The 13297-nt window shown below is 43.2% G+C and overlaps 1 protein-coding gene across 3 annotated transcripts in view; it reads right to left on the bottom strand.

Moving 5' to 3' along the window:
* The window catches only part of LOC126092137 (collagen alpha-1(IX) chain-like), a 362152-nt gene extending 349550 nt beyond the window's left edge, over positions 1-12602 (bottom strand). For all 3 annotated transcript variants that reach the window (XM_049907597.1, XM_049907598.1, XM_049907599.1), the window contains exon 1: positions 12548-12602. In XM_049907597.1, coding sequence (XP_049763554.1) covers positions 12548-12584 — 37 coding nt within the window. In that variant the 5' untranslated portion in view covers positions 12585-12602. The remainder of the gene's footprint in view (positions 1-12547) is intronic.
* Positions 12603-13297: the final 695 nt, after the last annotated feature.

Raw genomic sequence — 13297 nt, 5'->3', positions numbered from 1 at the left:
CTTTCTTTAACGGTGGGAGCTATTATGCGGAATGCATTAGAGCTATTCGCCTTTCTTTAACGGCGGGAGCGATTATATGAAATTTATTGCAGCTGTTGAGCGAGTTGGTGGTCCACCGAAACTGTTTTGTGCTGTCACAGGTGCTATTCATCTCTCTGGGGATCCCTAGATTTACTCGTAGTGTTGTCTCGGCACTACTCCCGCTTGAGTTGTGCCTAATATACACTGACTGTTATATCGTGAACACCTTGATCGAACGTTACCAGACTGGTTAGTACTTCCATAAGGTTACGATTTGATACGATACGATATTGCAGTGTCCGTGTTGTTAATAAGAACGATGCAATGTTTGTGCGGAAGAACGGGAACTGCGGACTAGTCTGGAGATGGACATGCAGAAAAGAAGTACTGTATAACAATCTTTTATGAAGGCAGCGTGTATGTAATAAATTCCAGTGTAATACTGATTGCTATCTCATAAAAACGGTAATGGAAAGAGATAACTGTAATCGGCTTTGTCAGCGTTGCTAGAAACTTTCAGCAGATGTTTCACGTTGCAAGTTGCGAGAGGGAAAAGCTTTTTATCGCTAATACTGATATATGGTGGCAACCGAAATAGAGCGCGCCGCTGTTTCCACGACGGAACTTTTAACTTCACAGTTTCAGATTTATAGTCGGTCAGAAGAGCTTTACTTTGGCTTACTAGCTTCCTGGGGAGCAATGGCGCTAATTCCACCTATATAAGGATGTGGCGACGTGAACTCAGCAGCCGTGCAGCTTTTAAGTGGTTTCCCGCATATTTATCGTTCCGTTTCCAATGGTTTTCCATCAAATATGTAATTCTCTTACGAACATTACATAAGGTTAAAAAAATATTCATACGGAAGATTAAATCATTCGCTAATGGTGTTCACAAAAAAAATGGCTCTGAGCACTATGGGACTCAACTGCTGAGGTCATTAGTCCCCTAGAACTTAGAACTAGTTAAACCTAACTAACCTAAGGACATCACACACATCCATGCCCGAGGCAGGATTCGAACCTGCGACCGTAGCGGTCTCGCGGTTCCAGACTGCAGCGCCAGAACCGCGCGGCCACTTCGGCCGGCTAATGGTGTTCACAGTCTTTCTCAATACTGGATGGTGCTATGTTTGAGTCAAGTTCAGACCAGTACCTTCCCTCCTCATAATCTACTTCGAGCGAGAGGCGGATTCGCAAACTCACAGGAATTTTAACTCCCGCACTAAGAGCTGTATCAAACAGCAGTAGCAAAATGTTTAAAAAATAAGCTTACGCCCAGACAACTGCCCAAAGTATCCTTGCGTGTAGGCCCACAGCCGCAGTAAATGTTTTGATTGTTGAAACCGTTCTGGTACTACCATTTGTTTAAAAATTTTTGAAGCTTGTGTGTCTGTTCCATCACTAATTTATGGGCTATCATCTGATTTAGGTGTGTAGCCTTTACCAAGTCCTTCAAAACATCGCCGCTCCATGTACTCTACATAGCCATCTGGAAAGATTTCAGCTGTGTCATGCTGACTTAGTAACTTTGCGTCATTAGATTTTTATGTGATATTTCATTATTGATATCCATTTTAATACAAATCACATGTATATTTGGAATTTGCAAGCAGAGAGAAAGCTTTCCAGGAATCGTAAACAGTTCTTAATCGCTCGAGGGTACTCTGACTTTCGTGTAATTCAAAGATGTCAATATTCATTCATGGGTCAAAATATTATGACCACCTGCTTAATGACATGTTTGTCCGTCTTTGGAACGAAATATATAAGTGATTATGCGTATCAGGGATCCGACAGTTTAAAAAAAAATGGCTCTAAGCACTAGGGACTTAACATCTGAGGTCATCAGTCGCCTAGACTTAGAACTACTTAAACATAACTAAGCTAAGGACATCAAACACATCCGCGCTCGAGGCAGGATTCGAACCTGCGTCCGTAGCAGCAGCGCGGTTTCGGACTGAAGCACCTAGCACCGCTCGGCCACAGCGGCCGGCTCCGACAGTTTGTTGGTAGATTCGCGAAGGTATGTGGCTTTAGATGGCTGCGCACAGGTTTTGTAATTCGTGTAAATAACGTGCCGCTGATTTGGGTACGCAGTGATGGTGCCCGATAGCAATGCATATGGATTCTATAGGATTTACATTAGGCGAATTTGGTAGCTGAGACACCAACGTGATTTCACTATAGTGCTCCTCAAACCACCGTAGCATGGTTCTGGCTATGAGACACGGACAACTGTATTGCTGGAAGATGACGTCGCCATGGGGAAGACATCAAGCATGAAGGGATGCAGGCGGTTCGCAGCTGTCAGCGTGACTTCGATTACTACCATAGGTCCCATGCAAGCACAGGAGAATGTCTCCCACAGAATAATACCGGTCCCACCAGCCTGCGTCCGTGGCGCGCTGCACGTTTCGAGCCGCCGTTCGCCTCGACGAAGGCGTTTGTGGAGACGACCATCGACATAGAGTAGCAAAAATGTGTTTTACCCGAAGAGCCGAAACGTTTCCATTGATCGACGGTCGAGACCCGATGGTGCCGTGCCCACCGCAACCGTAATGACGATGTCGTTGGGACAACATGCTAACGTGTAGGGGTGGTCTTCTGCAGAGCTCCATGTTCAAAAACGTACGATGAACGGTGTGCTCCGAAACGTGCGTGCACCAGTATTCTGCTTTTTCGGCTGAAATGCCACAGATCATCATCTATCCCACTTTACAGAGCAGACAAGCCTATCCTTACATTCTGCGAAGAGTCGTGGACGTCCCACCATTTAGCACCTAGTGGTGCCTCCAGTGTCCTTCTAACTCTTTCCGTAGATGTTCACGACAGTAGCAGGTGAATATCCGACCGGTTTCGCCGTTTTCAAGATATTCGTTCATAGGCTCTGCGTAACAATAATCTGCCCCTTGTCAAAGTCGCTTATCTCAATGATTTCCCCATTTGCAGCCCATATCTTTACTGGGTGATCCTCGTCAAAATATCTGCTCTGCTGACGTACTCGCACTTTTCTTACCGCGTCAAGTGCTCACAGTTGTGCGGGATTACCCGAGCGGTCTTGGGCGCTGCAGTCATGGACTGTGTGGCTGGTCCCGGCGGAGGATCGAGTCCTCCCTCGGGCATGGGTGTGTGCGTTTGCCCTTAGGACAATTTAGGTTAAGCAGTGTGTAAGCTTAGGGACTGATGACCTTAGCAGTTAAGTCCCGTAAGATTTCACACACATTTTTTGAAGTGCTCACAACGTCACCAGGTGGCATCCATCCTCGCGACTGGCAGTGGTCATTGTGTTTTGGCTGACCAGTATAGTTCTGGTCGTTGTGATAACAGGTTGTGGTTCAGTAAGACAAATGACTAATGAACACTGTCTGTGACATCCGGTGAGTAGTTTATCTTAGGTTCTTTGGTAAATGACTTAGCGGAAAGGAGTGCAGAAAGAGCCGCTGACACACGCAATCGTAGAAAGGTACTCAGGGACACACTGGTTTCGGAGATGCTGCCTGCGCCACTGCTTTGGCCATGCTGAGACTGCGCAGGAAAGTGAGAATGAGCTTTGGATTATTTTGTCATTAAGAACATCCTCCCAGTTTATTTCTTTGAGTTATAGTCCAGGAAATGAGTCATGAAACTGATAATAAAATGTTTTCTTGAGCTCGTCTTCTTCAAAGCCTTTGTGGCCCTCAGCCAACTAGTCAGTCTCAGCATTGACTTGTTCACTCAGTACATAAATGCTTTGCCTTGTTCCGTTTCACTAAGGTGCATCGCGTAAATATGTTTCGTAAATTAGCATACCACGACGATGATTGAAATTTCTTGCCAGGATCTTTTGCATGAATTCACATGCTATTGCTGTGGTCACTTTTCGGCTGGGTATTTCGTAACTTTTTAGGAATTTATTAGATGAAATGTGCTGTGCGCTCGTAACTTCGTAGGTAAAACGGAGATTTTGCGTAACACGCAGTAGCTGTAGAGCACCAAGTTCTTTAACTTACCAGGTAGTGATTAAGGAGACCAGAATCCATGGGGCTTTTACGAAATAAGGATGCTTTCTAATAATTCTCAAAAATTTATGTTTATTTCAGCCAGTTTAGAGGTGGTGTTATTTATCTGACTGTGAAAAATCGTAGCCCTCGTGACGTATATATACACAGAATACGACAAAGTGTCTGGAAGCTCGATGCACTATCTTACTGGCTTGAGGTGCACTGTATCTGAGATGTTATGAGCATGTGTGCATTTAATTAAAAGTAATTCGAGTATAAAGTTATTGCGTGTGAATATTTCAATTTTAATTTCCTTTTCTTATCTCTTCATAATAGATATGAAGGATCAGTTTTGTACTTGTAATTTCGTCCATTATCAGCTATTTTATAGTCCAAATAGTAAAATGGATGTACTATTTTACATCCATTATGCTGTCTTTGTCCGCAGTTTCGATTCCTTTCGTTAAAACGGAACTTCTGTATGAAAATTAAACAACCATTTTAACAGTAATAAATTCAGATTAAAGATGTGTAAGTTTTAGCGGCCATGTGGACGAACTACGTTAGTTCTTTGCACGACTACTGGCTACATGGCATGAAAGAGTATCACCTTCTTTCAGCTTAAAACTCCAGTGTGATGCAAGCTGCAACAAGATGACAGATATGCCAATTGTCCGCTAACTCTACAGGGCTGCTAGAAAGCTTAAAGTGTAGTCAGATACACAACAAAAGAGGAGATAGTGCGATTATCTTGTGCAGTCAGAAATGTTATCCGTTTGTGCGTCTTTTTAAAACACTAGTAAATTAATTCCGTTACGTTTAAATATTCATCACAGTCAGATGCCCGTAAATATCCATGTTAATCAAGCGCACTTAAATATTCAGTTTGTTTAAACAACAGTAAATCTGTTTCAGTCACTCACACTCCAACTTCTATCTGTTAAAATTTCTATTAGTTAAGTTGTGTAAAAAAACTGTTTTATTCGCAGTTCGATTCAGTACACATTCAGTAGTTACTCGAGCCACTCACCTTCAGAATTTTTCTGTGACATCAATAATAATTCTCTACTTGACTGTATTGTTTTTTATACAGTCTTCGTTGCGTCAATCCAAATAAACACTTTCAGAGAAGACTGGTCGTACAGTTTCACTTCCTTATAATGCTACACGTCAATAAATATTTTCAGAAAAGACTTCTTAATATATAGATTTACTTATATGTTTCAGAAAGGCTTTTCCTGCTATGGCCTGTATGGGTTTTATATGCTCGTGATTTCGTCCAGTGTCAGCTATTCTACTGCCCAAATAGCAAAATTGATTACTATTTTTCGTGTCATCAGCATCAGCTGATCGACCGCACTCCATTACCTGCGTTTCGTTTTGTAGGTGTCCACCTTGCTACCGCTTTATAAGACACTATCCATTCCGTTCAACTGATCTTTATCGTCTTTGCTGTCTCTGACAGAATTACTACGTCACTGGCAGACTTTTACGGTCTTATTCTTCCTCCCTTGGTGAAGCTGCTTCTCCCAGGTACTTAATTTCCTTCTAAAACTTCTCTTTAGTTTCCTTCCCTTGCTGTTTCGTTTTCAGGTTGAAGCATGTGGGCGATACATTGCAACCTAGGCTCACTCCCCTTTTAACTACTGCCCTCCTTTCATGTCCTTTGACTCTCAGGTATCATTGTAGTAACCTTTCACTCCATGTATTTTATCCCTGATCATTTCATAACTGTCAAGAGTATTTCAGTTCACTTTGTCAAAAGCTTCTTCTAAGTCTACAAATCTGGTAATGGTAGGTTTGTATTTCATCAATCTATCCTCTAAGATACATTGGGCCTGTACCGCCTCGCTCGTTCCTACATTTCTCCGGCGCCCAAACTGCTCTTCTCCCTGTCGGATTTTACAAACTTATTACAGAATCAAACTCCAAACAGAACGGCTTCGATGCGTGATGTCTGTTCGGTGAAGAAAGGGAAGGGATTACTGATGTCAGTTGCGTCGGGACAGCCGTGCAGAGGCGATAACACTGTGTTCCGGACGGCGCAGCGGTTAACGCACCTGGCTAGCATGCAGGAAATCCCGGTTCGAACCCCAATCCGGTACATATTTTCACTCGTCGCCGCTGATTCCCGATGCAGCTGACATCAGTAATCCCTTCCCTTTCTCCCCCCTCCTCCTTCAGTTTACATATAATGTATCACATCTCCGGGTTCTACATTCATATAAACGTTTTTTTCTTTGTCTTAGGGAAAGCAGAAACGGTATTAGCTACAAACTCAGCACCAAAATTGAGGACCATGTAATAGTCACAGTGAAGGTATTCTGCTATGTTGGAAGCAAACTAAAGCACGAACGTCGAAGCAAGGAGGATTTAAGAATCAGAGCAGCACAAGTGAAGAGGGCATTCTTTTAAAAAAAAAGTCTACTAATATCAAACACAGGCTTCAATCCGAGAAAGAAATTTCTGAGAGTCTCCATTTGGAGCACAGCAGTCTGTGAAGGTGAACAAGGGGCGGTAGGAAAACCGGGAAAGAAGAGAATGGAAGCTTTTGATTTGTGGTGATGTAGCGGAATGTTGAAAATTAGGTAGTCTTATAAAATGTATGTGGCGATTCTTCCCAGAATCGGAAACGAAAGGATTATTTGATAATAGTATGGACCAAATGAAAGCGGTTGGAAAATTAGTGATCCAAAAAAGATACTTAAATTATTCTGCTGTAGCGCAAATGTGTGGAATATGAAAATACATGTAATGTCCTTCCTTAACAGCATGATACCGGAAGCTAAATCGCTTTTCATTATGTTTGGCGATTAAAGCAAAAAGATGAGTTTTACAGAATGTGAACAGTTGTTGGGGTAAATTTAAGAATGCTGTTAAATCTCATAATTACTGTTAATAAGAACGGATCAAATGGTTCAAATGGCTCTGAGCACTATGGACTCAACTGCTGTGGTCATAAGTCCCCTAGAACTTAGAACTACTTAAACCTAACTAACCTAAGGACATCACACACAGCCATGTCCGAGGCAGGATTCGAACCTGCGACCGGAGCGGTCGTGCGGTTCCAGACTGTAGCGCCTTTAACCGCTCGGCCACTCCGGCCGGCAGAACGGATCACCGCCAAGCATTTGCTACATTGGTGATAAAAAGTTTGTAACGACAGCGTAAGGGGAAAAGCAACTTAAGTCATTTGTCTGTCGGAATACAGGACGCAACGACGAGAACTATCTTTTTCCAGAATGATACAAAGCAGTCTCCTGACGTGAAGCTGATGTAGAATGTGCAGAAGAGGGAAGACTTGTTGTATGGCTAAAAAGTATATCTCACTTTAGGATTTTTAGGGGTGAGACCAATGTGAATTTTGGTAGTTTCCGTACCTAGCAACAGATGCCAACACTTAATCTCTAAGCTTTTACATTTGATGCTTAGCTCTTTTTCCTGAGCATGTCTTCAATGGATCATGTAACAAGTTAGTACATAGCTATAGTACGCTGACTAGAAAATTTATAAACACGAAAAAATGTTGAGAGTGCAGTTAAATGAAACATTAGAGAGATAAGTTCTCGACTATTGTGAGGAACTATACAGAACAGGACGAGCGTGCCGCAAGGAGATGGAGGTACAGCCACACACTGTACATTGCTCTGAGGCCGCACCGCCATGTTAGGTTTTCCGAAACATTAGCAAACGTTTCTTCTTGTTCTTAATTTCTATCGGTGCGCGCAACAGTTGTGTTAAATAATAAGTGTTACAGAGAAGTTGTGAGTAATACAGCACCAGAAAGGCATTGTCAGATGATTTTGTTGTCTTAAGTCCCTATTTGACCCAGTAATATAACATATTTCGTCTCGTTAATGTAACTTTCTTTTTGTTATACGTTTCGAGTAACCAAGAAGAGAAGTATACGATATGAAAAGGCTGCTTTCATAATCCAGCATTTAGCTTAATACAGACTGACAAAACTGATACTCGGCCAGTGTTATATTGAAAATTTCTCGGGTATTCAGCCAGGTAGGGCCGTCCAAAAGACGCGATATTTCGGCAAGCCGACTTCCATCTTCAGGCGTTCTTGGTGTCTGATTGATCTCTGATGGATGCCAACTTTATATATCAGAGATCTCTGATATATATCAGAGATCAATCAGACACCAAGAACGCCTGAAGATGACAAGAAGTCGGCTTGCCGAAATATCGCGACTTTTGGACGACGCTACCTGGCTGAATACCCGAGAAATTTTCAAGATTTCTGTACGCCGGGAAAACCTCAGATCACACAGTGTTATCTTCCCAAAACATTTGCCGTATTTGAATGGTTTCCAATTTTTCTTTCACTCAGTGCTCGCAAGACAGATTAAAATTAAATGACAGACATAAAATCATTACGGTGAAAGTAACCAGCGCAACTAAAATTCATGTCTATAAAAGAAAATAACGATTCGACCTACGAATGAAACGTGATTCCTTTTCATTTTACACTAAAATCAGAACGACTAGTACACCTGTAAATGATGAAGATGGTATTTTCATCAAAACACTTCCACCAGAAGCTAATTTTTGGCCATACTAACATGGCAGACGTCGCCTTCAAGTTCGCGACGTCACGACAACTCCCCTTATTATACCTCCGTGGATACCAGCGTACCTGCGTGCATGCTGAGCCGAGTCGGATCCCGCTCCTTTTACAAATTGCCCGCCTCGTCCGCATGACTTGGCAGCCGCGGTGTAGAGGGCGTTGGTTGTGTAGGGGGCGTGGTGGTGGCGTGGCGATCGAGAAAACGAGGCGTTGCAGCGGGGAGCTGGGACCGATGGTGCTCAGTGTCGAGGGGGTCATGTGACTCGAATCTGTGGCATTGGGAAGTCTGTGTGTGTACAACGGCTGCCATAGTGTACTCAACTCTTCCGGAAGTGATTAATTTGCCATGTAGTTTAGTCGCGCATGGTAGCTGATTCGTGGCCGCGAAATTAAGCCCCCTCGTTGCTTGTTCGCTCAGTGTGAATTTTGGCTCCGAGAAACCCAGTTCTTGTCTGAAAGGTTAGATCGAACGAACTATTACCAGTATGCGTGAATGTTCCGACCGAGTAAGAGTCTCTGTAAATCGGAGAGGAGCCGAGTTGAGTTGAGTTTAGGTTTCAAATGTGTGAAATCTTATGGGACTTAACTGCTAAGGTCATCAGCCCCTAAGCTTACACACTACTTAACCTAAATTATCCTAAGGACAAACACACACAGCCATGCACGAAGGAGGACTCGAACCTCCGCCGGGACCAGCCGCACAGTCCACGAATGCAGCGCCTCAGACCGCTCGGCTAGTCCCGCGTGGCGTTTAGGCTTCGTAATCCACGCTCGACAGTACTTCTGGAATTATTTTCCTATCCTACCATCTTGTTTAGTGATACGCAGAGTGCGTTTGTACTATAACACGTTCATTCAGCTTTAGCCATTTCGCTGAGCGTTGTATAACTGCGGCAGTGTTGAGCGTGCAGTGGTGGCCCGGACTTAGACGCGGCCGGCCGGTGTGTCCGTGCGGTTCTAGGCGCTTCAGTTTGGAACCGAGTGACCGATACGGTCTCAGGTTCGAATCCTGCCTCGGGCATGGATGTGTGTGATGTCCTTTGGTTAGCTAGGTTTAAATAGTTCTAAGTTCTAGGGGACTGATGACCTCAGATGTTAAGTCCCATAGTGCTCAGAGCCATTTGAACCATTTTGAACTTAGACGCGCCGTTGATCCGTTCCAGCGTCACCGGCAGTGTGGTATACCGCGTTATGGGACTCTTGGACCGTAATGCCTTCGCAGCTGTCCTACACGGTCCTCCGGCCTGCACCATCTTCACCGAGGAGGTCACTGCTCGCTAAGTTATGTTTTTGTATGTAAATTGAAGGTGGAGGGTGTGAGAAAGGAAAGGGAAAGGATTACTGATGTCAGCTGCATTACGCGGAATCAGCGAGGACGGGTGAAAATGCATACCGGACCGGGATTCGAACCCGGTACCTCCTCCTTACTAGGTAGTTAGGTAATCACTGCGCCATCCGGGACACACTGTTATCGCAACTGCGCGGAATATCCCAGCATGCCTCACGGCCGGCCCACATTCCCACCGACCACCTGTCCACAGCCCCTGTCCATTTTTTCCACATCCTCTACCCTGAGATTCCCACAGGAGATCTACATCTACATCTACATGGATACTCTGCAAATCACATTCAAGTGCCTGGCAGAGGGTTCATCGAACCACCTTCACGATTCTCTATTATTCCAGTCTCATATGGCGCGTGGAAAGGATGAACACCTATATCTTTCTGTATGCGCTCTGATTTCCCTTATTTTATCGTGGTGATCGTTCCTCCCTATGTAGGTCGGTGTCAACAAAATATTTTCGCATTCGGAGGAGAAGGCTGGTAACTGGAATTTCGTGAGAAGATTCTGTCGCAACGAAAAACGCCTTTCTTTTAATGACTTCCAGCCCAAATCCTGTATCATTTCTGTAACACTCTCTCCCATATTTCGCGATAATGCAAAACCTGCTGCCTTTCTTTGAACTTTTTCGATGTACTCCGTCAGTCCCACCTGGTAACGATCCCACACCGCGCAGCAGAATTCTAAAAGAGGACGGACAAGCGTAGTGCAGGCAGGAGGTCGGACGTACTTGTGCATCCGAACTGATGAAGGTGGATTTATTTCCCATCTAGGCGAATCAGTTAAATGAATGCAAGGTGTATTTTCTTTTGGAAGTGTCCGAAAGTATAGACACCACGCATTCATTTAATTGGTTCGCCTATCTGGGCAATGGATCCACTTTCTTCAGCGCGGATGCTCAAGTACGTCCGACCTCCAGTGGGAATCTCAGAGTAGCGATCATGGAGCATGTCCCGATACAGGCACCAAACATTCATGTAATTATGTAATTCTAATCCGTTAACTGTTTCATGTAACTGCGGCTTTCCTCATTCGAAAGGCCTGAGCGGTCAGTGGAAGACGCCACTCACTAACTTGTAGTTGCAATCTAATAGCTCTTTCATGTAACTGCTGCTTTTCTCATTCTACGGGCCTTAGCGGCCACTTATTCTATGCCACTTTGGTACCCCTTGTTTTAACAGTGTAAAATGTTTTCAAACTTGGCCAAGTCTTTTTTTAATTACTATGGGAAGCTACTCCTGTTGTAAAATTCTCATTCTTTTGGTTTAGTAGTTTATTTAATGTGGCAGCCCCCTCCCCCTATTTCTTTTAATGTCGGGCCGGTAACTGCACTGGCTTTGGAGTGCTCGTGCTTGGTTTGGCCACAGTTGACTGTATTTCGTAGGCGCAGTGCCTACATGCAAACAGATTGTTTTTAGTTAGTCCTTATTCTGTTAGGTCATCGCTCTGGTGGGTTCTGTTTACTGTGTTGGGTGCTATCAGTCAAATCTTGTAAGAGAAAAAGCATATAATCTGCAATGCGTGGCTTAGGCCTCGTGCTTGGGGTTTATCTCTGCAAAATATTCTGGCTGCGCGTTGTTAACTGTGACTAGTCTTGCACGAGGTAGAGCTCCTTGATACTGAACTTTCTTTTCTTTTAACAGGGGAAAAGAAAAGACCGCAGCGCCAGATATTAAATTTGTTTCTTCACTCACTGAACTCTAAGGTTACCTACGGCGCCGGAATCCGTTTCTAGCTGGAGATACAGAGGCAGAGCCTTGTCCTGACCTCTAATATTTATTTATTTTTTAATTCTAAAATTCAGGCTGTTGGGCTTTAGTTTCAAAGGCAAGTTTGTAACTTTCTTGTCTAAGGTAAAGGAAAATTGTATTTAACTTATTTTCTCCCGTAAGTGCTCTCTCAAGTTATACCCTTTGTGAAAATATACAGTCTGCTGTTTAAATATAGATATTTGGTAGTAATTTGCCATTAAAGGTTTCCAGTTCATGGGGTTGTCTAAAAACAGCTATAATTTGATAAAAGGCTCTGTTTCATTTTAACACTTTTGTTGTTATCCAGACTGTTTTCTTTTCATCTGCTGTTCAATATAATTGTTGCTGGTCTTATAAATTGTTGCTCTTAGCACGTACAGTGTTTTTTTTAATGTAATAAAGTTTGTCAAATGGTGAATGATGTGTACTTAAAACCCTGGCCCAGTGTTTTCACCTGTTTGAATTTGCTTAAGCCGCACTCTGAAAGGTGACATTTCACGCACCCCTTTGGATGAGACTGTGTAGCGTCAGGTTAATGCATCAACGAAACGAATCGAGCCGAAGAGCAGACGTATTTCAGGGTAATCTAAATGAGGTTAACATTAATTATAATTACAATGTCTAGTGGACGCTGCATGATCTGAAAACGCCAAGTGTCATGCAATCTCTGGAGTGAAACGAGTCATATTTTGTGTCACGGAAAAAAACCAACCTCCTATAATTTTCGAACAGGAAAACTGTCCCGTAGTCCGCATTTGTTTCTAGTACCTTCAGAGAGAGAACTTTCTCCAGTATGACGCAAAATTCACAACTTCGTACAGTAATGACATTTTCACTATACACTAATTACAAAGGAAGGGCAGTGTGGTGTACTTACGTGACGTTGTAGGGCTGGGTACAACCAGCAGTAACATCGCCACTACTGCAGCCGCACCCCTGAAACAACACCAAAAGTCAAATTCATTAGCTGATTCTTAAAAACCTATTCACATTATCGAAACACGAACACGAGGTTAAAAAAAAAGTGCTGAACATCAGTGAGACATATTTTTAAATTCCAATCCTCGCTCATCTCAATAAGTTATGCATTTACCAAAATCAGTTTTTCTCCAAATATTTGATGCCGTTCATAAAACCGAGTAACTCCATCGAATGCAAGAGCAAGGATATTACGAATCGTGACTGTGTAAACTTTGTTTGCTGGAGTCTAGACATTGTAGATAGCAATGATACATTGACGCTTTATTTCATCGCCTAGGGATTCTTAGTGTCTTTTGACTAACATCATAAGTGTTTCTTCTTATCTAACAAGATAACAGGATTTTTTAAATGAATGTGGTGGAAAAACGATTATCTGTATGCCTCTGTATAATTGAGCCACTGCGGTGTCGGCATTGGTTCCTTGTAGGGCTAACAACATTTCTTTCATAACTGAGGAGCGATTCGCTTTTCGATACCTTTCCGTCGTGCACTTCAACTCTCCTTTCGTGCTTTCAGTTAAGATTTTCCATAACACTTTGTAACCGCTCCAATAAACTACCCACAGAGCTTATTCCTTTTCCCTACCCTTTCTCTCCCGCTTCAGCGATACAGCAGCGATTATGTGTCGTAAGGACTCGAAAGTCCG

The sequence above is a fragment of the Schistocerca cancellata genome, chromosome 7, assembly GCF_023864275.1.
Source record: "Schistocerca cancellata isolate TAMUIC-IGC-003103 chromosome 7, iqSchCanc2.1, whole genome shotgun sequence".
In the NCBI taxonomy this organism is placed as follows: domain Eukaryota; kingdom Metazoa; phylum Arthropoda; class Insecta; order Orthoptera; family Acrididae; genus Schistocerca; species Schistocerca cancellata.
This window is presented reverse-complemented; position numbering and strand designations above follow the sequence as displayed.